Source organism: Somniosus microcephalus, chromosome 4, assembly GCF_052327205.1.
Source record: "Somniosus microcephalus isolate GS21.2 chromosome 4, FLI_Smic_1.0, whole genome shotgun sequence".
In the NCBI taxonomy this organism is placed as follows: domain Eukaryota; kingdom Metazoa; phylum Chordata; class Chondrichthyes; order Squaliformes; family Somniosidae; genus Somniosus; species Somniosus microcephalus.
The window spans coordinates 321,149,592-321,175,211 of NC_140990.1; the positions used below are offsets into that span (position 1 = coordinate 321,149,592).

Here is a 25,620-nt window from a genome sequence, read left to right on the forward strand (position 1 = left end):
GCAGGTGTCATTAGGAGAATCACTGCTCTTGTTACAGAAGCTACAGGGTCTGCTTGTGGCAAGCTTCATACCAACGGCAAGCCCATCAAAGGCCACCCGATTCAGTCAACAGTGGAACCTCGTGCACCATTCGCCCATCCCCAAAACAAGAAAGCAGGGACAGGGTACTGAATTTGGATGATCAGCCATGATCTTATTAAATGGCGGAACAGGTTCGAGGGGCCGAATGGCCTACTCCTTCTCCTATCTTCTATGTTTCCAAGTCATCCCCCCAAGGAGGAAGCAAAAAACAAACAGAAAAAAAACCTGCAGCCAATTCAGTAAAAACTTTCGAAACTTCTTCCCTAACTCCCCATGATGAGCAAATTCCAGGAGATTGCATGTTCCATGACTCACCATAATCATAAATAGCAACTTACCCACTATAACTGGAAATGCCCTATTCTCTCAGGAACTTGTGAAGCTCACTTTTAAAAGGATCAGAACAACCTCATATCAGCTGTTTATTCCAGAGGGTGATGACTCTCTAGTTCCTGGTATCTCAATTAACTCTTCACCTATGGATTTTATGGCCCTTGGTCCTACCATCCTTAGCCATTTCCAATAACCCATCTAAGTATCAGCCATGGCTCAGTTGATAGCACCCTCGCCTGAGCCAGAAAGTTGTGGGTTCAAGACCCACTCCATAGACCTGAGTTCATAGGCTGACACTCCAGTGCAGTACTAAGGGAGTGCTGCACTGTCGGAGGTGCCGTTTTTCAGATGAGACGTTAAAGCGAGGCACTATTTCGAAGAGGAGCAGGGCATTTATCCCCGGTGTTCTGGCCAATATTCATCCGTCAATCAACATCACTAAAACAGATGATCTGGTCATTATCACATTGCTGTTTGTGGGAGCTTGCTGTGCGCAAATTGGCTGCCGCATTTCCTACATTACAACAGCAACTACACTTCAAAAATTACTTCATTGGCTGTAAAGCGCTTTGGGACATCATGAAAGGCACTATATAAATGCAAGTCTTTCATTCTTTGACCAGACAGTATCCAATCCCTTCATCATCATATAAAAAAAGTGCCAACGATGAGCCGTGGCACAAGGTCCCAGGTTCAATTCCCTGGTCTACCCGGAGATAGCTGACCCCAGCAGGAGCAGTTGTACAGTATTACAATTACAGTAGCTGCTTGGTCTCGGTGACTCAACGTGGGAGAAGGAATCAGCCCCTCAACAGACAAGGAAAGTCTACAAGGCCAATTCAAGCTAACTTAGTGCATACTGAGGAGTTGCTTATCCTGGCCAGGGGGAGAGACCGAGTCGGCGGCCGGGGGGGAGAGACCGAGGCGGCGGCTGGGGGGGGGGGGTGGGGAAAGAGACCGAGTCGGCGGCCGGGGGGGGGGGGGGGGGGGGGGGAAAAAGAGACCGAGTCGGCGGCCGGGGGGGGGGGGGGGGGGGGGAGACCGAGTCGGCGGCCGGGGGGGAAGAGACCGAGTCGGCAGCCGGGGGAGGTGGGGAGAGAGACGGAGTCGGCGGCAATGGAGTGGAGCTTATCACGGCAACCGAGGCACTTTACAACCTTCCGACCCCAAACATCAAGTTCAGCAACTTCAGATCATGGCCACCGCTCCCATTCCATTCTCTCAGACAGCAGGTGCTGGTAATGGTTCTGCTGTTGCCATTTACACCTCCTTTGGACCCAGCTTGTGTTTTTTTTTAAAATTGTCCCATTACCATCCCACCATTTGCCGTGCACCATCACCCTTTAGTCATTTAATCACTTCTGCCCTCCACCTACCACAGACCTCTCCCTTTGTTTGTTGCTTCCCCCCCCCCACCCCCCTTTCCCTGCCTGTGTACTTGCTTATAAAACTGTTAAATCTCCAACATCTTCCAGTTCTGATGAAAGGTTATTGACCCGAAACGTTAACTCTGTTTCTCTCTCCACAGGTGCTGCCTGACCGGCTGAGTGTTTCCTGCAATTTCTGTTTTTATGACCGATAACTACGGTTTTGCTCTTTTGGACGTTCTGTTGTAGGAAGTCGTCACTCATCCATCACTATGTCAGACAGGCAGTCTAATAACATGAAAGTGGTTCTGGGGGTTGAGGGGGATAGCGGAAAGGTAGCACTGGGCGTGATTAGCGTATATATTCTTAATGGTGAGAGACGAGGAGCAAAGGAATTTGGGTGTCCATGTACACAAATCATTAAAAGCTAGTGCAGTGATATTGATATTCAGGCTTTGGAAAGGGTGCAGAGGAGGAGCCACTAGACTAATTCCCAGTCTAAAGCATCTTAGTTATCAAGATAATAGGCTCAAAGAGTTGGGACTCCACACTTTAAAGCGTAGACTTAGAGGGGATCTGATTGAGGTTTATAAGATAAATGAAAGGAATAGATCGTGTTCCAGTTGACGGTTTGTTCCAATTAAATAGATTAGGAGGACCAGGGGTCATAAATTCAAGCTGTACAAGGCCAGATCTAGGTTAGATGTCAGGTGGTTCTTTCCCCAGAGAATAGCAGACCTCTGGAACAGGCTGCCGGCTGGTGCAGTGGATGCTGGCTCACTGAATCCCTTCAAGCGAGAGCTGGACCGGTTTCTGACTGGGGTGGAGATCACTCCTTACAGAAGGTAGGTAATGCAAGGAATTCAGGGGCCTGCCCCATAGAGTCTCCAGTCCTTTTATCATTAGATACCAAACACTGACCATGGGGTTGAAGCCCGACAAGATATTGAAGTGTTATTAAAAATGCTGACCCAGCATTCTCCCTCTGTCCAGATACTGTCCATTTTATTAAAGAAAGAACTTGCATTTATATAGCACCTTTCATGACCACTAGATGTCCCAAAGCGCTTTACAGCCAATTACAGGAGACTTTGGTTTATCTGGAGGTTGTATGTCCGGAAACCTCGATCTACCGGCAGAAATCAGGAGCCGTTTTGTTAGTTTTTTTTTTCTTCTTGTGGCTTTTTTTTTCCAACAGTCGGGCTCTGGAAAGTCTCTCTGAAGCTGTTGCTAAGCTACAGAGATGCTTCCAAGGTACGGGCCGACTGTTTAGAAGCTGTTGCTAAGCAACAGTGTTTGTTGTCAGATACGGAGATGAAAACCTCCGTATGCTTCAACATTAACGCTGGTATGTCCGGCAGTTTTGATAGATCGGCAACAGCTCGGTCCCGTCGGTGCCGGATATCACAAAGTTTCCTGTAGGTACTTTTCAAAGTGTTGTAATGTGGGAAACATGGCATCCAATTTGCACACAGCAAGCTCCCACAAACAGCAATGTGATAATGACCAAATAATCTGATTTTTTTTTTAATAAAAAGTGATGTTGATTGAGGGATAAATGAGACACACTCGGGAGAACTCCGTTGCTGTTCTTCGAATTAGTGCCATGGCATCTGTTACAGCCACCCGGGGGGGGCAGACAGGGGCCTCGGTTTAATGTCTCGTCTGAAAGACGGCACCTCCGACAGTGCAGCGCAGCCCCGCTCCCTCAGTACCGCACTGGCGTGTCAGCCTAGCTGTTTGTGCTGAAGTCTCTGGAGTGGGACTTGAACCCCACAATCTTCTGACTCGGAGGCGACGGCTGACAATTGAAACCTGCTCTTAATTTAAACAACTACAAGTCTTTTTAGGTCAGCAAATCATTGTCGATTATATAAAGACTTTAGGAGAGTTCAGATCCTTCAAAATTTCAACTAACATTCCCGAGGGATCTCCATAGATCACTGGCTGCAGTTTGTCAGACAACACGTCCTTTTACAGCTATCTAGCCCTCTTTCAGATAGCTACGGATAATGATCCATTAAGTTCCAATTTACTTCTCTGCCTCCAAAATGTCACAGTTCATATTTCATTCTTATCTTTCTCCTACAGGGCCGATGTATATTTAAATTAAAAGGGGCATGGGGGGGGGGGGGGGAAGAGAATTAAGCAAGGCAAGCAAGAGTGCCGAAACCCCTTCTGCACCTTCCCATACAGGCAAAGAAACAATTTCAGCATTGTTTTTGTCCTTATGGAGCGCCTCTGTACCAACTGGTAATGTTGTTGGAGCCCAATAGAACATGTTTTATTCCTCTTTGATTTTTACATATTTACAGCACAGAAACAGGCCATTCGGCCCAACAGGTCTGTGCTAGCGTTTATGCTCCACGAGCCTCCTCCTACCCCTCTTTCTGTAACCCCATCAGCCCAATCTTCTATTCTTTTCTCCCTCATGTACTTATCTGGCTTCCCCCTTAAAAAGTCATCTATGCTATTTGTCTCAACTACTCCCTGTGGTAACGAGTTCCATATTCTCACCACTCTCTGGGTAAAGAAGTTTCTCTTGAATTTGCTATTGGATTTATTAGTGATTTTTGACCCACTTCACCAAAAGGCACTGACCATAAGAGCGAGCAGGATTAGGCCATCCGGCCCCTCGAACCTGCTCCGCCATTCAATTGACCTCAACTCCACTTTCCCGCCCGATCGCCATATCCCTTGATTCCAAAAATCTATCGATCTCAGCCTTGAATATACTCAAAGACTCAGCATTCACAGCCCCCTGGGCAGAGAATTTCAAAGATTCACAACTCTCTGAGTGAAGAAATTCCTCCTAATCTCAGCCTTAAATGGCTGACCCCTTATCCTGAGACTATGCCCCCTAGTTCTAGGCACTCCAGCCAGGGGAAACAACCTCTCAGCATCTACCCTGTCAATCCCCTTCAGAATCTTGTAAGTTTCAATGAGATCACCTCTCATTCTTCTAAACTCCAGTGAGTATAGGCCCATTCTACACAATACCATCTTGTAGCCCCATGGGGAACGCCACACCCCGGGGGTGATGCACCTTGCCCCAGTTGCCCATTAGTCACACGTGAGCCTTGAGGGGGGAGTTAGTAGGTATTTGATTAAGAAGGACATCACACTGGAGCCCAATTTTGGTCTCATGTCAGAAAGGACATACACGCACTGCCTGCAGGGTATGCTGGATAGCAATCTGGAGGGGGGGAATCGCAAGCAATTTTCCCCATCCCTAATTTGGGCAACACGAGGACCAAATTTGCCACCTATTAACGCACTAAAATCAGCTTCCTGGCTCAGCGATGGAGACCTTCTCACTGACCCAACACAATGTCATTCAGATAAACTCCCTACATTACAACAGAGCCTACATAGAAACATAGAAGATAGGAGGAGTAGGCCATTCAGCCCAGCTAGCCTGCTCCACCATTCAATGAGATCATGGCTGATCATCCAAATTCAGTACCCTGTCCCTGCTTTCTCCCCATATCCCTTTAGCCTTAAGAAATATATCCAACTCCTTCTTGAATATATTTAATGAAATGGCCTCTACTGCCTTCTGTGGTAGAGAATTCCACAGGTTCACCACTCTCTGGGTAAAGAAATTTCTCCTCATCTCTGTCCTAAATGGCTTACTCCTTATCCTTAGACTGTGACCCCTGGTTCTGGATCCCCTGACCATCGGGAACATCCTCCCTGCATCTAGTCTGTCCAGTCCTGCCAGAATTTTATAAGTTTCAATGAGATCCCCTCTCATTCTTCTAAACTCCAGCGAGTACAAGCCCAATCGACCCAATCTCTCCTCATACGTCATTCCTGCCATCCCAGGTATCAGCCTGGTGAATCTTCGCTGAACTCCCTCCATGGCAAGAACATCCTTCCTCAGGTAAGGCGACCAAAACTGCACACAATACTCAAGGTGTGGTCTCAACAAGGCCCTGTACAACTGCAGCAAGACATCCTTGTTCTTGTACTCAAACCCTCTCGCTATGAAGGCCAACATACCATTTGCCTTGTTAACCGCCTGCTGCACCTGCCTGCTTACCTTCAGCGACTGGTGCACAAGAACACCCAGGTCTCGTTGCACTTCCCCTTCTCCCAATCTATTGCCATTCAGATAATAATCTGCCTTCCTGTTTTTGACACCAAAGTGGATAACCTCACATTTATCCACGTTAATATTGCATCTGCCATGCTTCTGCCCAATCACCCAACCTGTCCAAATCATCCTGTAGTTTCTCAGCATCCTCCTCACAGCACACACACCCACCCAGCTTTGTGTCGTCTGCAAATTTGAAGATATTACATTTAGTTCCCTTGTCTAGATCATTAATATATATTGTGAATAGTTGGGGTCCAAGGACCGATCCCTGCGGTACCCCACTAGTCACTGCCTGCCACTCGGAAAAAGACCCGTTTATTCCAATTCTTTGCTTTCTATCTGCCAACCAGTTCTCTATCCAAGTCAATACCTTGCCCCCAATCCCATGTGCCTTAACTTTACACGCTAATCTCTTATGTGGGACCTTATCGAAAGCCTTCTGAAAGTCCAAATACACCACATCCACGGGTGCTCCCTTATCTATTCAACCATTTACATCCTCAAAAAATTCCAGTAGATTAGTCAAGCACGATTTACCTTTTGTAAATCCATGTTGACTTTGTCCGATCACTGTTTTCCAAGTGCTCTGCTATTACATCTTTTATAATGGACTCTAGCATTTTCCCCACTACTGATGTCAGGCTTACCGGTCTGTAATTCCACGTTTTCTCTCTACCACCTTTTTTTGAATAGTGGGGTAACATTAGCTACCCTCCAATCCATGGGTACTGTTCCAGATTCCATCGAATGTTGGAAGATGATCAGCAATGCATCTACTATTTCTAGGGCCACTTCCTTAAGTACCCTAGGATGTAGATTATCAGGCCCTGGGGATTTATCGGCCTTCAATCCCATCAATTTCCCAAACACCATTTCCCTACAAATACTGATTTCTTTCAGTTCCTCCCTTTCATCAGACCCTATGTTCCCCGACATTTCCGGGAGGTTATTTGTGTCCTCCTTTGTGAAGACAGAACCAAAATATGTATTTAATTGGTCTGCCATTTCTTTGTTCCCCATTATAAATTCCCCTGATTCTGACTGCAAGGGACCTACGGTTGACTTCACCAATCTTTTTCTCTTCACATATCTATAAAAGCTTTTACAGTCAGTTTTTGTGTTCCCTGAAAGCTTACTCTCATATTCTATTTTCCCTTTCTTAATTAATCCCTTTGTCGAATCCTAAACTGCTCCCAATCCTCTGGATTACTGCTTTTTTTGGCCAATTTATATGTCCTCTCCTTGGATCTTATGCTATCCCTAATTTCCCTCATTAGCCGCGGTTGAGTCACCTTTTTGGTTTTATTTTTATGCTAAACTGGGATGAACAAATTCTGTAGTTCATCCCTGCGGTCTTTGAATGTTTGCCATTGCCTATCCGTTAACCCTTTGAGTGACATTCCCCAATCAATCCTACCCAATTCGCGCCTCAGACCATCGTAGTTTCCTTTATTTAAATTCAGGACACTAATCTCTGAGTCAACTACTTCATTCTCCATCTTAATGAAGAATTCGATCATATTATGATCGCTCCGACCCAAGGGGCCTCGTACAACAAGATTGCTAATTAATCCTTTCTCGTTACATAATACCCAGTCTAAGATGGCCTGATCTCTGGTTGGTTCCTCAACATATTGGTCCAGGAAACCATCCCGTAAACACTCCAGGAATTCCTCCTCCACAGTATTGTTACTAATTTGGTTAGCCCAATCTATATGTAGATTAAAGTCACCCATGATGACTGCTGTGCCCTTTTTGCACGCTTCTCTAATTTCCCTTTTAATGCCATCCCCAACCTCCGCATTACTGTTTGGAGGTCTATATACCACTCCCACTAACGTTTTCTGCCCCGTGGTATTTCTCAGTTCTACCCATACAGATTCCACATCATCCAGAGTTAATATCCTTCCTTTCAATTGTGTTAATCCCTTCTTTAACCAGTAATGCTACCCCACCTCCCTTTCCTTTTTGCCTATCTTTCCTGAATATTGAATACCCCTGGATGTTGAGTTCCCAGCCTTGGCCACCCTGGAGCCATGTTTCCGTAATCCCAATCAAATCATATTCGTTTACTCTATTTGCGCAGGTAATTCATCCACCTTTTTAGGAATGCTCCTCGCATTAAGGCTTGTTTTTTTAATGCTCTTAGACCTATTAGAATTATTATTTACTGTGGCCATGTTTGATTTAAACCGTTGATTTCTCTAAGTACTTAATTGGCTCTAAGGCGCTTTGGAACACCCCAAGGTCGTGAAAGGCGCTGTAGAAATGCAAGTCTTTCTTTAGGAAACAATCCTATTTACAGCACGAATCTGGCACCGATTTCAATAGTTGAGTCTTTGGTAGGTTGATACGGAGATCAGAGGATTAATTCCAAAGTCTATCTTTGCAATAATTGTCACAGGGCATTGCCACATTTTGGCATTTCACAATAACTGGCTCGGTAGCAACGAATCCTGCGTGATAATGTGCTAGAAATGGACTTGCACTAACGTAAAAGAACTCAAACCATCGACACTGGATTGCTGTCAGTCAACGATCAGACAGTAACCCAAGAAATCTCACCAACCACAACAGCAAAGTTCAAGTGGTCTGGTTTAATCATATGAACCATCTCCACCAAAATAATTAAACCAAGGGCTGGGGTGGGGCAAATCAACCAGGTTTGCTATTCTTAAACCTCACCTTGTTGGATGTCAGAGGACAAAACAGAAGTCGATAGATCCTCAGGATAAAGGGTAGGCCATTCAGGACTGAGATGAGAAGAAATATCTTCAGAGGGTGGTGAATCTTTGGAATTCTCAATCCCAGAGGGCTGTGGAGGCTCAGTCATTGGGTATATTCAAAACAGAAGTCGATAGATTTCTGACTAGTAAAGGCATCAAGGGATGTGGCGATAGGGCCGTGAATGGAGTTGAGGCAGAAGATCAGCCATGATCTCACTGAATGACGGAGCAGGCTCGAAGGGCCGAATGGCCTAACTCCTGCTCCTATTTCTTATGTTCTTATGTTCTAAGTTTGGGCTTGCTGTGATGACTTGTGTGGGCAAATACCCTGTTAGCAGTCACTGTCCAAGCTTGTAGATGAAGATTGGCCAGGTTGGGCAAGGTACCAGAGAGGTGTCAGCGTCTCTGCAATCTCTAAAGTCATTGTAATCAGGACACAAGATTGGAAAGCATAAAAGACAGCTTGTATTACAACGGAGTGTAAAAGACTATTCACAATGCACAACCCCATGTAAATCTCTCCATGGCCTCACCCCTAAAAAATCGCTAACCTTGCCCCAAATCCTCAATTCCTCCCCCACCCCCACCCCCCCCCCCCCCCGACTCAGGCCTCTTGCACACACCCTCTCCCTACACCCTACCATTGGTGGCTGGGCTGTAGCCACCTGAATAGAATTACAAAGAATTTATAGCACAGAAACTGGCCATTCGGCCCAACAGTTCCATGCCGGTGTGTTTATGCTCCACACGAGCCTCCTCCCACCCCTCTTCATCTCACCCCATCAGCATATCCTTCTATCCCTTTCTCCCTCGTGTACTTATCTAGCTTGCCCTTGAATGCATCTATGCTATTCGCCTCAACCACTCCTTGCGGTAGCGAGTTCCACATTCTAACCTAGTCCCCACACTTTGGAATTCTCGCACTAAACTCCCAACGCCTCTCCATTTCCCTCTCCTCCTTTAATACCCTTCTTAAACACCACCTCTTTGACCACGGTTTTGGTCATCCTCCTCCCCCCCCAGTATCTCCTCCTTTGGCCTGCAATGCTTTTTTTTCCCCGGATTGTGACTCTGCAGAGCTGGTGATGTTTTTCTACACTAAAGACGCTATATATATTGTTGTAACATGCAAAAATGAAACTATAACGAGTCATGGTGTAGTTGCCTTCAAATAGCGTCGTTGTGCCTAGTGGAGGATTCTGGGGAGGACGTCCTGTTAAAAGCTGGATAAATGTCTAATTGATAGGAATTTTAAAAAAGAGCCACATAGAAGAGGAGGTCTCACCAACAGAACTCCTTTGGAAAATCAACCTGTTCAAAAGAATTACGATCAATTTTAGCATTTCTGCCAATTCCCTCCCCACATCATTCTGTTAGCTTTTTGTTTCAACACTCAATGCTGGCAACATTCCCGGAGGAGTTGCAGAGCCCAATGCCTTGTAAGGATCACCGTTATACTGCGGGTATGGACTTGTAACTAGCAGCTATGCACCAGCCAGTGAGGAACCAAAGCCATGCAAGACTCTCGCAAGATTTTCATCTCACACTGCTTCCCTACATTGCAGTGACTACACTTCAAAAAGCACTTCATTGCCTGTGAAGCACTTTGGGACATTGTGAAAGGCGCTGTATAAAGACAAGTCTTTCTTTCTTTTACCTGAATTTGATGGAATGATACAGCACAGGAGGCGGCCATTCGGCCCATCGTGCCTGTGCCGGCTCTTTGAACGAGCTCTCCAATTAGTCCCACTCCCCCTGCTCTTTCCCCCAAAGCCCTGCAAATTTTTCTTTTTCCCTTTGAAAGTTACTATTGAATCTGCTTCCACCACCCTTTCAGGCAGTGCATTCCAGATCATAACTCACAGCTTAAAAAAAAAAAAAAATTCTCCTCATCTCCCCTCCGGTTCTTCTGTCAATGACCTTAAATCTGTGCCCTCTGGTTGTTGACCCACACACTCCTCACTCCTCCTCCCAAAATACATCACTTCACATTTCTGTTTCACCAGTCTGCCTACATCCTCCTGAAGTCTGCTACTATCCTCCTCACTGTTTACTACATCTCCGAGTTTTGTGTCATCTGCCAATGTTAAAATTCTGTCCCCGATACTCAAGTCCAGGTCATTAACGTATATCAAAAAAGAGCAGTGTCCCCCAATACTGATCCCTGGGAGACACCACTGTATACTTCTCTCCAGTCTGAAAAACAATTGTTCACCACCACTACACTCTGCTTTCTGTCTCCTGGCCAATTTCATATCCACTGCCCCTTTTAATCTCTGGTCTGAAAGATGAGTTTATATTAACAGCACAGTTTGAATCAGCACAAAGCAGAAACTACTTCAAGCTGTAAACTGCAGAGCATACCTACCAGGCCTATAAAAGAGTGTGTTCCAAACGTGCGTGCGGAGGGCCCCTGCAGATATCGACAACACAAATTCTGTATTTGCTGACCTAATAGTGCGCAGTTTCTGTTGCGGTGCTGGGGACCCCACGCAAGTATCGACACTCCAAGCGATCCTGTATCCTAAATTCTGAAAGACCGCTTCCCCTACTCAAAAGGGAAAAGGCACTTCGGTTGCGAGAAGCACTCAAGTTTGCAGCCACAGAAAGAACGCGCTAGTTAAGTCAACAAGTACAGGAAAAATACGGAAGAAAGAATTTGAGATAGAGATCACAAGGGTACAATAGCCCCAGCACCTGACCTTGTGCAACCCCTGACCGTGGACCATGCAGTTTGAAAACCTCTCTGGCTCAGTGGGCAGCACCTTCACCTCAAAGTCAGAAGGTTGTAGGTTCAAGTCCCACTCCAGAGACTCAAGCACAAAAATCTGGGTTGATACTCCCAGTGCAGTGCTGAGGGAGAGCTGCACTGTCGGAGGTGCAGTCTTTCGGAAGAGATGTTAAACCGAGGGCCCCGTCTGCCCTCTCAGGTGGACGCCAAAGATCCCATGGCACTACAGGAAACTTTGGTTTATCCGGAGGTTGTATGTCCGGAAACCTCGATCTAACGGCAGAAATCAGCAGCCGTTTTGGTTAGGTTTTTTTTCTTCTCCTAGCATTTAAAAAAAAAAGTAAGGCTCTGAAAAGCGTCTCTGTAGCTTAGCAACAGCTTCAGAGATGCTTCCAAGGTACGGGCCGAGTGTTTACAAGCTGTTGCTAAACAACAGTGTTTGTTGTCAGATACGGAGATGAAAACCTCCATATCCTTCAACATTAGCGCTGGTCTATCCGGATGTTTTGATAGATCGGCAGCAGCTCGGTCCCGTCGGTGCCGGATATCGCAAAGTTTCCTGTATTTCAAAGACGAGCAGGGGAATTCTCTCCAGTGTCCTAGGCCAATATTTATCACTCAATCAACACCTAAAACAGATTTTCTGGTAATTATCACATTGCTGTTTGTGTGCGGGAATTGGCTGCCGGGTTTCCTACATTACAAGTGACCACACTTCAAAAAGTACTTCATTGGCAGCAAAGCGCTTTGGGGCATCCAGTGGTCGTGAAAGGCACTATATCAATGCACATCTTTCTTTCTATCCTATTAGGGAGCTGAATTATCATCGGGTCCTGGTAAATGTTTATCAAAACTTGCAATATTTTGTATCAAAATCACTAATCCTTCAAGGCTCAAAAATGAATGAAATTGTGTGCATGCACACAAAAGGGTTACTTTTTTTTTTAAACAACTGTTTTTTGACTGCTGAACAGATCTCCGCAGCAATGTTCATCCATCAGTAATCTTCGCAAGGTAAAGACAGACAAGGAAGGCCAATTGTTTTTACTTAGCTCATTATCCATCTGGCAAAACCTATTCTCTCCACGCTCCCAAATCCTCAAAGCAGCCAACTGCATCTTAAATGATTCCAAGGCTACTCTCTTCAATCTTTAAAAGGGACACAAGCTCCTCCAGTCTTTCCTAATGATTTAAACTACTGACACTCGGGATCAGCCTTGCGCCGCTTCTCTGCAATTCCTCCAGACTCGCAATTACCACCATGCGTCACAGTAAAAGGAAACTGAACATAGTACTTAAGGTGCAGCTTGGCCAGAGCGCAGGAATGCTTCAGCATAATTTCACACCAGCCTGTCTGGAATGAAAATTAAGAAAGGGTACATTTGTCCCTCGTGTTCCTTCTCATAAGAATTACCCAATTTACAGGAGCTGATGGGCTACAATCTTAGGTTGCAGGTTGAGACGTCACTCCCGGGTATCCATTATTCTATGTAGAAACCACCTGAATCCTTCGATTAGATTTCAGCCTGTATTTCACTTCTGGGCATCCATTAATAAAATCCCCCTCCGAACCACTCGGTTAGATTCCAGCCTGTAACTCACTCCCGGGTATCCATTATTCTGTATATAAACCACCCCAACCCCTCAATTAGATTCCGGCCTGTAACTCACTCCCGGGTATCCATTATTCTATATATAAACCCGCTGAACCCCTCGATTAGATTCCAGCCTATAACTCACTCCCAGGTATCCATTATTCTATGTAGAAACCACCTGAACCCCTCGATTAGATTCCAGCCTATAACTCACTCCCGGGTATCCATTATTCTATGTAGAAACCACCTGAACCCCTAGATTAGATTCCATCCTGTAACTCACTCCCGGGTAGCCATTATTCTATGTAGAAACCACCTGAACCCCTAGATTAGATTCCATCCTGTAACTCACTCCCGGGTATCCATTATTCTATGTAGAAACCACCTGAACCCCTAGATTAGATTCCATCCTGTAACTCACTCCCGGGTAGCCATTATTCTATGTAGAAACCATCTGAACCTCTCGATTAAGATTCCAGCCAGTAACTTACTCGCAGATAATCATTATTTTCTGTGCAACTAACTTTTACAGATGATTACTTATATATTTTTTAATTCGTTCACAGGATGTGGGCGTCGCTGGCATGGCCAGCATTTATTGCCCATCACTAATTGCCCTCAAGAAGGTGGTGGCGATGCTTACTTGGCCAGTTCAGGGGGCAGTTAAGAGTCAACCACATTGCTGTGGGTCTGGAGTCACATATCGGCCAGACCGGGTAAGGACGGCAGATTTCCTTCCCTAAAGGACATTAGTGAACCTGATGGGTTTTTATGACAATCCGGTAGTTTCATGGTCAACATTACTGATACGAGCTTTTTATTGCAGATTTATTGAATTCACTGAATTTTTAGATTCCCCAGCTGCCGTGGTGGGTTTTGAACTCATGTCTATACTATATGCACCGTCAAAGTTATCAACCACAAAGTTATGTACTTGCCCTTCCCCAATTCACATGCTCAGTGACAGCGTGTGGTAGTATTCACCTTTCTCATTTTAAGATGATGAGTTGCTTTTCATGTCATTTTCTCTGAATGCGAGCGTTAGCCGTGGCTCAGCGGGCAGCACTCACGCCTCAGAGTCAGAAGGTTGTGGGTTCAAAGTCCCCACTCTGGAGACTTGAGCACCAAAATCTCGGCTGACACTCCTAGTGAGGTGCTGCTGTCGGAGGTGCCGTCTTTAGGATGAGAGGTTAAACCGAGGACCCCGTCTGCCCTCTCAGGTGGACATAAAAGATCCCATGGTACTATTTCGAAGGGGAGCAGGGGGGAGTTCTCCCCGGTGTCCTGGGGCCAATATTTATCCCTCAATCAACATCACTAAAGCAGATAATCGGGTCATTATCACGTTGCTGTTTGTGGGAGCTTGCTGTGCGCAAATTGGCTGCTGCGTTTCCTACATTACAGCAGTGACTACACTTCAAAATAGTACTTCATTGGCTGTAAAGTGCTTTGGGATGTCCTGAGGTTGTGAAAGGTGCTATATAAATGCAAGTCTTTCTTTTTCTGGATAAAAATGCAGCTTCCTCATTAAATACACCAAGACATCTTTTAGGGAGGGGGCCTGTATGGAAATGCTACTCATGCTAACAGTTACTTACACTCCAGCACTGACTCACCACAACCAAAGGTGTGACAGCAGAAGCACAAAGCTCCAGTCTTGTGTAACTTTTTTTTTTAAATTAAGTGCAATGAATGCTTTAGGCGTTTCAGAAAGAAAAAAAGAGTGTATGTTCTCAAGTCCACACTGCTTACAGTGCTCCACAGATGCCTTTACTGCCACCAAGGAACAGGAATTTCTAGTTTGCAGACAGAAAATCCTCGGTGACACTGCGCCTTTAAGATGCCTTTATTTGCTGATGTTGCTCATTCAACTTGAAAATCGAGGGCAACAAGCCAACCAAGGCTTTGCTTGAGGGGCACTTTCAGAATGCTGCAATGACTGTGGGTCTGTAATTCCCCAAAAACGCTCGCTCCCGATTTCAATCGGACCACTGTCGGCAGTTACCGAGTGAAGGCCAGGCATTCACCCAGGGAAAAATAAAACGATAGGAGTTCTACTCGACAGACCCATTTTAATGGGGCCCTTTCACCACCTAAATAGGAGCTGGGATAAGCCTGCCGCACTTATCTTCTCAGGGAACAGCACCGAGTCCAAGCTCAGTCAAATCTAGGAGCGCCTTTCTTGAACAAAGGCCCTGGAGCACACACAGCACTGTGTCTACCGAGGGCCGGGGAGACAGCCCACGAGGCCCAGGGCGGTTTGCGAGTCTGCTGACAGGCACAAACACAGTCACAGATGTTCCGCGACCAAAGTCTGCGTCTCTGCTCCATACCGTAAGCTAAACAAAATATTCACGGTAACAAGCGGAGTCATTCGGCAGCCGATGAAGCAAGTGCATAGACGGGGCTGTGCAGGTCAGGAGGTCCCAGTTCCTGATTTGTGCTGGTTACAGCCTGGATCACAATCAGGGACCTACAACTCCCTTCAACATTTAATGGGGGTGGCGGGGGACAAAAATCATCCGGGGTTCCCACTCCCGATTGTCTGAAGCGTGTATGGGTGCAGATGTTTGAAGGCGGGCCCAGGCTCCTCTGCCCTCGATCAGTTTGGTTTCTGGCATTAACCATTGAGGATCGCACGTGAATGACCAACAACAACAACAACATGTATTTATACAGCGCCGTGAACACAGTAAAACGTCCCAAGGAGCTTCACAGGAGTGTTAGAAAACAAAATTTGACACCGAGCCACATAAAAGGAAATATTAGGGCAGATGACCAAAAGCTTGGTCAAAGACGTAGGTTTTAAGGAGTATCTTAAAAAGGAGGTAAGAGAGAGTCAGAGAATTCCAGAGCTTAGGGCCTTGGCAGCTGAAGGCACGGCCACCAATGGTTGAGCGATTATAATCAGGGATGCTCAAGAGGTCAGAATTGAAGGAGCGCAGATATCTCGGTGGGGGGGGTTGTGGGGCTGGAGGAGATTACAGAGATAGGGAGGAATGAGGCCATGGAGGGATTTGACAAACAAGGATGAGAATTTTTAAATCATGGCATTGCTTAACCGGGAGCCAATGTAGGACAGCGAGCACGGGGGGGGGGGGGGGCTTGGTGCGAGTTACGGCGCGGGCAGCCGAGTTTTGGATGACCACCACCTTATCGAGGGCAATTGGGGGGGGGGGGGGGGGGGGGGGATGGGCAATAAACGCTGACCTTGCCAGTGGTGCCCACATCCCGTGAACGAATAAAAAAAAACCTCTGGATTACTGGTCCAGTAACAAAACCACTATGCTACCGTACCCAGTGTGTTGGAATAGACAAGTCTAGAGGTAACAACGGCATGGATGAGACCACTTGGATAAGGTCGTGGATGGGCTTCCCATGGAGCCATACCCCAGCACCTTCAGGAGAGGGAATCAGCTGGCAAAAGAAATAAAAATGGGGCGAAACTCAAACCATTTGAACCCTCATACAGGATCACTGCTGCCCGCTGAATGCATTGTATATTTTATGATTTAAAAAAAAGTTAGTTAGTAATTAATCATTTAACGCAGCACTGTCTTTAGATAATTTGGGTTAGGTGATAGCATGTGAAGGAATAAGCCATATAACCTATTCAGAAAAATACACTACCTTTTGAAAGAATTCTGGCTTTATTAAAACATGACAAACTGGGTCTGGAAATCTAGAAACCTAACTATGAAAAAGCTGTGAAAGCATTCGGGCTATTGAGACAAGATAAGTTGTTGACACTGAATCAATAACCTTATTGAAACAGAAGGTTAAAGGCTCCAGCAGGCTGAACCTTTCGGAATGAAACAATGGTTCACCCTGGACAAGGTGTTCTAATTTACACTTCGTAAAGAAGCACAGAAAAGAAAGAAACATCTGCCTTCGTAAAAATGACCAAGTGAAAAACACACCTGCCGTCTCACCGTTTTTTATGGTAGACTTAGAACACCTAGAGAGGAGACATAATTCTGTAATGCTACCAGCTGAGGTTACTGTAAGAATTGCAGGGGGCAGCAGAAAAATGACGAGAGATAGAGATAATTAGCTTACATCAGCAGAAAACCTTAAAGGAAATAACACTGGAAAAGGGTATAAATATTTAACTCTCAAATGGGATAGTAGACTTGCTTTTTAAAATTTATTATTCGTTTATGGGATCTGGGCGTCGCTGGCGATGCCAGCATTTATTGCCCATCCCTAGTTGCCCTTGAGAAGGTGGTGGTGAGCCGCCTTCTTGAACTGCTGATGTCCGTGTGGTAATGGTACTCCCACAGTGCCGTTAGGTAGGGAGTTCCAGGATTTTGACCCAGTGACGATAAAGGATCGGCAATATACTTCTAAGTCAGGATGGTGTGTGACTTGGAGGGGATCTTGGAGGTGGTGTTCCCATGCACCTGCTGCCCTTGTCCTTCTAGGTGGAAGAGGTCACGGGTTTGGGAGATGCTGCCGAAGAAGCCTTGGCGAGATGGTACACACTGCAGATACGGTACCCCGGTGGTGGAGGGAGTGAATGTTTAAGGTGGTGGATGGGGTGCCAATCAAGCGAGCTGCTTTGTCCTGGATGGTGTTGAGCTTCTTGAGTGTTGTTGGAACTGCACTCATCCAGGCAAGTGGAGAGTATTCCATCACACTCCTTACTTGTGCCTTGTAGATGGTGGAAAGGCTTTGGGGAGTCAGGAGGCGAGACACTCGCCGCATAATACCTAGCCGCTGACCTGCTCTTGTTGCCACAGTATTTATGTGGCTGGTCCAGTTAAGTTTCTGGTCAATGGCGACCCCCAGGATGTTGATAGTGGGGGATTCGGCAATGGTAATGCCATTGAATGTCAAGGGGAGGTGGTTAGACTCTTGCTTGTTGGAGATAGTCATTGCCTGGCACTTCTGTGGTGCGAATGTTACCTGCCACTTATCAGCCCAAGCCTGAACGTCATCCAGGTCTTGTTGCATACGGGCATGGACTGCTTCATTATCTGTGGAGTTGCGAATGGCGCTGAACACTGCAGTCCTCAGCGAACATCCCCATTTCTGACCTTATGTTGGAGGGAAGGTCATTGATGAAGCAGCTGAAGGTGGTTGGGCCAAGGACACTGCCCTGAGGAACTCCTGCAGCAATGTCCTGGGGCTGTGATGATTGACCTTCAACCACCACAATTATCCTCCTTTGTGCTAGGTATGACTCCAGCCAGTGGAGCGTTTCCCCCCCCCCCCGATTCCCATCAACTTCAGTTTTACTAGGGCTCCTTGATGCCAGACTCGGTCAAATGCTGCCTTGATGTCAAGGGCAGTCACACTCACCTCACCTCTGGAATTCAGCTCCTTTGTCCATGTTTGGACCAAGGCTGTAATGAGGTCGGGAGCCAAGTGGTCTTGGCGGAACCCAAACTGGGCATCAGTGAGCAGGTTATTGGTGACTAAGTGCCGCTTGATAACACTGTCGATGACACCTTCCAGCATTTTGCCGATGATTGAGTGTAGACTGTTGGGGCAGAAATTGGCCAGGTTGGTTTTGTCCTGCTTTTTGTGGACAGAACATACCTGGGCAGTTTTCCACATTGTCGGATAGATACCAGTGTTGTAGCTGTACTGGAACAGCTTGGCTAGAGGCGCGGCTAGTTCTGGAGCACAAGTCTTCAGCACAATAGCCGGGATGTTGTCGGGGCCCATAGCCTTTGCTGTATCCAGTGCGCTCAGCCATTTCTTGATATCACGTGGAGTGAATCGAATTGGCTGAAGACTGGCTTCTGTGGTGGTGGGGACCTCGGGAGGAGGCCGATATGGATCATCCACTCAGCACATCTGGCTGAAGATGGTTGCAAACGCTTCAGCTTTGTCTTTTGCACTCGTGCTGGGCTCCGCCATCATGGAGGATGGGAATATTCATGGAGCCTCCTCCTCCAGTTAGTTGTTTAATGGTCCACACCACTCACAACTGGATGTGGCAGGGCTGCAGAGCTTTGATCTGATCCGTTGTTTGTGGGATCGCTTAGCTCTGTCTATAGCATGCTGCTTCTGCTTTTTAGCATGCATGTAGTCCTGTGTTGCAGCTTCCCCAGGTTGGCACCTAATTTTTAGGTATGCCTGGTGCTGCTCCTGGCATGCTCTTCTACACACCTTATTGAACCAGGGATGGTCCCCTTGCTTAATGGTAATGGTAGAGCGAGGGATATGCCGGGCCACGAGGTTACAGATTGTGGTGGAATACAATTCTGCTGCTGCTGATGGCCCACAGCGCCTCATGGATGCCCAGTTTTGAGCTGCTAGATCTGTTCTGAATCTATCCCATTTAGCACAGTGGTAGTGCCACACAACACGATGGAGGGTGTCCTCGGTGTGAAGACGGGACTTTGTCTCCACAATGATTGTGTGGTGGTCACTGCTACCAATACTGTCATGGACAGATGCATCTGTGACAGGTAGATTGGTGAGGACGAGGTCAAGTAGGTTTTTCCCCTCGTGTTGGTTCTCACCACCTGTCACAGGACCAGACTGGCAGTTATGGCCTTCAGGACTCAGCCAGTAGTGGTGCTACATTGAAGTCCCCCACCCAGAGTACATTCTGTGCCCTTGCTACTCTCAGTGCTTCTTCCAAGTGCTGTTCAACATGGAGGAGTACTTATTCATCAGCTGAGGGAGGGCAGTAGGTGGTAATCAGCAGGAGGTATCCTTGCTCATGCTTGACCTGAAGCCATGAGACTTCATGGGGTCTGGAGTCAATGTTGAGGACTCCCAGGGCCACTCCTTCCCGACTGTATACCACTGTGCCACCACCCCTGGTGAGTCTGTTCTGCCGGTGGGACAGGACACACCCAGGGATGGTGATGGAGGAGTCTGGGACATTGGCTGAAAGCTATGATTCTGTGAGTATGACTATGTCAGGCTGTTGCTTGACTAGTCTGGGGGACAGCTCTCCCAATTTTGGCACAAGTCCCCAGATGTTGGTGAGGAGGACTTTGCAGGGTCGATTGGGCTGGGTGTGCCGTTGTCGTGTCCGTAGCCGGTGCCGAGGTCGATGCCGGGTGGTCCGTCCGGTTTAATTCTTATTGTTTTTCGTAGCGGTTGTTGATAGAGGTGTTCAAAATCATGAAGGATTTTGAGAGAGTAAATAAGGAGAAACTGTTTCCATTGACAGAAGGGTCAGTAACCAGAGGACACAGATTTAAGATAATTGGCAAAAGAACCACAGGGGTGATGAGGGGAAAAATTTACTCTGAGTTATGATGGTCTGGAACGCACAGCCTGAATAATAACTTTCAAAAGGGAATTAACAACAACTTGTACTTATATAGCAACTTTATTAAGGTAGTAAAACATCCCAAGGTGCTTCACAGGAGTGCCATAAGACAAAAAATGACACCGAGCCACATAAGGAGCGATTAGGACAGGTAACCAAAAACTTGGCCAAAGACATAGGTTTTAAGGAGCATCTTAAAGGAGGAATGCAAGGTAGAGTGGCGGAGGGGTTTAGGGAGGGAATTCCAGAGCTTAGGGCCTTGGCAGCTAAAGGCACGGCCATCAATGGTTGAGTGATTAAAATCACGGATGCGCAAGAGACCAGAACGGGAGGACCACAGACATCTCAGGGAGGGTTGTAAGGCTGGAGGAGGTTACAGAGATAGGGAGGGGTGAGGCCATGGAGGGGTTTGAAAACAAGGCTGATAATTTTTTAATTTTTTTTTTTCCTCTTTAAATCGAGGCATTACTTAACCGGGAACCAATGGAGATCAGCGAGCGCGCGGGTGAAGGGCAAACGGGTCTCGGCGCGAGTTAAATAATTAGATAAATCCTTGAAGTGGGAAAAATTTGCAGGGCTGTGGGGAAAAGAGAAAAAAAAAGAACAAACTTGTATTTATAGAGCGCCTTCCACGACCTCGGGGCATCCCAAAGCGTTTCACGGCCAATGAAGTAGTTTTTTGAATGAGGCGCAGTCACTGTTGTGATATAGGGAAAAACATAGAAGATAGGAGCAGGAGTAGGCCATTCGGCCCCTCGAGCCTGTTCCGCCATTCAATGAGATCATGGCTGATCATCCAAATTCAGTACCCTGTCCCGGCCTTCTTCCCATATCCCTTGATCCCTTTAGCCTTAAGAAATATATCTAACTCCTTCTTGAATATATTTAATGAATTGGCCTCCACTGCCTTCTGTGGTAGAGAATTCCACAGGTTCACCACTCTCTGGGTGAAGAAATTCCTCCTCATCTCTGTCCTAAATGGCTTACCCCTTATCTTTAGACTGTGACCCCTGGTTCTGGACTCCCCCGCCATCGGGAACATCCTTCCTGCATCTAGTCTGTCTAGTCCTGTTAGAATTTTATAAGTTTCAATGAGATCTCCTCATTCTTCTAAACTCTAGCGAATATAAGCCTAATCGACCCAGTCTCTCATCATACATCATTCCTGCCAACCCAGGTATCAGTCTGGTGAATCTTTGCTGCACTCCCTCCATAGCAAGAACATCTTTCCTCAGCTAAGGCGACCAAAACTGCACACAATGCTCAAGGTGTGATCTCACCAAGGCCCTGTACAACTGCAGCAAGACATCCTTGCTCCTGTACTCGAATCCTCTCGCTATGAAGGCCAGCATACCATTTGCCTTCTTAACCGCCTGCTGCACCTGCATGCTTACCTTCAGCGACTGGTGCACAAGGACACCCAGGTCTCGTTGCACTTCCCCTTTTCCAAATCTATTGCCATTCAGATAATAATCTGCCTTCCTGTTTTTGGCACCAAAGTGGGTAACCTTGCATTTATCCACATTATACTACATCTGCCATGCATCTGCCCTGCATCTGCCCAATTGCCCAAATCGTACTGGATTTTCTCGGCATCCTCCTCACAGCACACACACCCACCTTTGTGTCGTCTGCAAATTTGGAGATATTACATCTAGTTCCCTCGTCTAGATCATTAATATATATTATGAATAGCTGGGGTCCTAGCACTGATCCCTGCGGTACCCCACTAGTCGCTGCCTGCCACTCGGAAAAAGACCCGTTTATTCCAACTCTTTGCTTCCTGTCTGCCAACCAGTTCTCTATCCAAGACAATACCTTGCCCCCAATCCCATGTGCTTTAACTTTGCATGCTAATCTCTTATGCGGGACCTTATCGAAAGCCTTCTGAAAGTCCAAGTACACCACATCCACTGGTTCTCCCTTATCTATTCTACCAGTTACATCCTCAAAAAATTCCAGTGGATTAGTCAAGCATGATTTACCTTTTGTAAATCCATGTTGACTTTGTCCGACCCTGTCACTGTTTTCCAAGTGCTCTGCTATTACATCTTTTATAATGGACTCTAGCATTTTCCCCACTACCGATGTCAGGCTTACCGGTCTATAATTCCCCGTTTTTTCTCTACCACCTTTTTTAAATAGTGGGGTTACATTAGCTACCCTCCAATCCATGGGAACTGTTCGAGTCTATAGAATTTTGGAAGATGACCAGCAATGCATCTACTATTTCTAGGGCCACTTCCTTAAGTACCCTAGGATGTAGATCATCAGGCCCTGGGGATTTATCGGCCTTCAATCCCATCAATTTCCCTAACACCATTTCCCTACAAATACTGATTTCATTCAGTTCCTCCCTCTCATTAGACCCTATGTTCCCAGACATCTCTGGGAGCTTATTTGTGTCCTTCTTTGTGAAGACAGAACAAATGTATTTAATTGGTCCGCCATGTCTTTGTTCCCAATTATAAATCCCCCTGATTCTGACTGCAAGGGACCTACGCTTGACTTTACCAATCTTTTTCTCTTCACATATCTATAGAAGAAGCTTTCAGTCAGTTTTTATGTTCCCTGAAAGCTTACTCTCATACTCTATTTCCCCCCTCTTAATTAATCCCTTTGTCCTCTGCTGAATCCTAAACTGCTCCCAATCCTCAGGTTTGCTGCTTTTTCTGGCCAATTTATATGTCCTCTCCTTGGATCTTATGCTATTCCCTAATTTCCCTTGTTAGCCAATGTTGAGTCACCTTTTTTGTTTTATTTTTATGCTAAACAGGGATGAACAAATTCTGTAGTTCATCCATGCGATCTTTAAATGTTTGCCATTGCGTATTCACCGTCAACCCTTTAAGTAACATTCCCCAATCCATCCTAGCCAACTTGCGCCTCATACCATCATAGTTTCCTTTATTTAAATTCAGGACCCTAATCTCTGAATCAACTACTTCATTCTCCATCTTAATGAAGAATTCTATCATATTATGATCGTTCCTCCCCAAGGGGCCTCCCACAACAAGATTGCTAATTAATCCTTTCTCATTACATAATATACAGTCTAAGATGGCCTGATCTCTAGTTGGTTCCTCGACATATTGGTCCAGGAAACCATCCCGTATACACTCTAGGAATTCCTCTTCCACAGTATTGTTACTAATTTGGTTAGACCAATCTATATGTAGATTAAAGTCACCCATGCTAACTGCTGTGCCCTTATTGTACACATCTCTAATTTCCCATTTAATGTCATCCCCAACCTCAGCATTACTGTTTGGGGGTCTGTATACAACTCCCACTAACATTTTCTGCCCCTTGGTATTTCTCAGCTCTACCCATACAGATTCCACATCATCAGAGCTAATATCCTTCCTTACTATTGTGTTAATCTCCTCTTTAACCAGCAATGCTACCCCACCGCCTTTTCCTTTTTGCCCGTCCTTCCCGAATATTGAATACCCGTGGATGTTGAATTACGAGCCTTGGTCACCCTGGAGCTATGTCTCCGTAATCCTGACTGATACCTGGGATGGCAGGAATGACGTACGAGGAGAGATTGGGTCGATTGGGCTTATACTCGCTGGAGAATGAGAGGGGATCGCATTGAAACTTATAAAATTCTAACAGGACTAGACAGACTAGATGCAGGGAGGAAGTTCCCGATGGCCAGGAACTCCAGAACCAGGGGTCACAGTCTAAAGATAAGGGGTAAGCCATTTAGGACTGAGATGAGGAGGAATTTCTTCACCCAGAGAGTGGTGAACCTGTGGAATTCTCTACCACACAAGGCAGTTGAGGCCAGTTCATTAAATATATTCAAGAAGGAGTTAGATATATTTCTTAAGGCTAAAGGGATCAAGGGATATGGGGAGAAGGCAGGGACAGGGTACTGAATTTGGATGATCCGCCATTCAGTGAGATCATGGCTGAGCAGGCTCGAAGGGCCTACTCCTGCTCCTATATTTCTATCCCAATTATATCATATCCGTGATATAAAAAGAGAGACTAAATTGGATAGAGAGCTACCAAAAAAAAAGATAAAAAGAGGCAGGAGGGGCTGAATGGCCTCATCCTCTTTCTGTGTGCTGGGTCATGGTGTGATCAACACCTGCCTACAACTCAGAAGAATCCTGGCGTGTTTCTAACGTATTGAAACGGTGGATAGAAATATAAAACCGAAATCCAGCACACACACACACACACAGAGGAATCAAAGATTAAAATAAAATCCCCCCCCTGATCACTCCAGGCACAACTTACCGACATCTTGGTCGAAGGGGTTGCTGGCGAAGAACGGCATGGTCGGGGTTGCAGCCGGCGAAGGGAAAAATTGAGGAGGCGGGGGGGTGGGGGGAAGCTTTCGAGGGCCGAGAGGCCGCGGCGCGTCTGCCTGTCGCTAGACCGGCAGCTCTCGCTCTGCCGCCGGCGCCTGGCACATCCTAACGCCCGAGGCCTCCGACCAGAGGGCAGTGTTTCTCCCTTCTTCGCCTCTTTATTTTATAAAATAGAATTTGACCACCTCGGACGAGGTTTTGAAGAAGTCGCGGTGAGGGTGGTTGAGAGAAAGGCGGGGCGGGGGGGGGGGGAGGGAATTGCAAAAAATAAAATAAATGATAACTTGAGCGCCGGTCAGGTGATTGCTTTCCGTCTCCTCTCCCTTCCCTGCCCCTTTCTTCTGTCGGAGCTGCAGTTCCGCCGTTCAGCCAAGCCAGGGGGCAGCAGCGAGGGAGTGCAACTTGGTGTAATTCGCTTTCAGGCAGGCCAGGCGGGCAGCACCGGCAGGAGTGCGAGGAGGCGTAATTCGCACTCAGCCAGGCTAGGGGGGTGGGGGGCAGCACTGAGGAGGAGTACAGGAGATGTATTTCGCTATCAGCCAGGCCAGGGGGCAGCAGCGGGTGGGGTGAGGTGGGGTGAAATCTGCAATTCGCTATCAGCCGGCTAGGGGGCAGCACTGGGTGGGGTGGGGTGAAATCTGCAATTCCCTATCAGCCAGGCCAGGGGGCAGCACTGGGTGGGGTGGGGTGAAATCTGCAATTCGCTATCAGACAGGCCAGGGGGCAGCACTGGGTGGGGTGGGGTGAAATCTGCAATTCGCTATCAGACAGGCCAGGGGGCAGCACTGGGTGGGGTGGGGTGAAATCTGCAATTCGCTATCAGCCAGGGCAGGGGGCAGCAGCGGAAGTGAGTGCAGGCGATGTAATTCGTTATCAGCCAGGCCGGGGGGGGCAGCACCGGGCAGACATTGCGCATGCGCGGCTGGCCAGCGAGCGGGGAGGAGCTGGAGTCGGAGCTCAGTGACGGGTTCGGCTGATCACCATGGCGGCGGCTTCTTCGAGCGGGCTGGAGCAGAAACGTGGGAGCAGTGATGGGGCGCACAGGAGACGAAGGGGCCCGGGACCCATTGCCACCGCCTATATGGTCATTTACAACGTGGTGATGACGGCCGGGTGA

The 25,620-nt window shown here is 46.9% G+C and overlaps 2 protein-coding genes across 3 annotated transcripts in view; one reads left to right on the forward strand and one right to left on the reverse strand.

Moving 5' to 3' along the window:
- stam2 (signal transducing adaptor molecule (SH3 domain and ITAM motif) 2) overlaps positions 1-24,930 on the reverse strand; it is an 82,652-nt gene extending 57,722 nt beyond the window's left edge. For both annotated transcript variants that reach the window (XM_085986821.1, XM_085986820.1), the window contains exon 1: positions 24,430-24,930. In XM_085986821.1, the coding sequence (XP_085842947.1) occupies positions 24,430-24,469 (40 nt within the window). In that variant the 5' untranslated portion in view covers positions 24,470-24,930. The remainder of the gene's footprint in view (positions 1-24,429) is intronic.
- A 437-nt stretch (positions 24,931-25,367) lies between these two features.
- hacd2 (3-hydroxyacyl-CoA dehydratase 2) overlaps positions 25,368-25,620 on the forward strand; it is a 33,327-nt gene continuing 33,074 nt past the window's right edge. Inside the window, exon 1 of the mRNA XM_085986822.1 lies at positions 25,368-25,616. Within this exon, the coding sequence (XP_085842948.1) occupies positions 25,486-25,616 (131 nt within the window). The 5' untranslated portion in view covers positions 25,368-25,485. The remainder of the gene's footprint in view (positions 25,617-25,620) is intronic.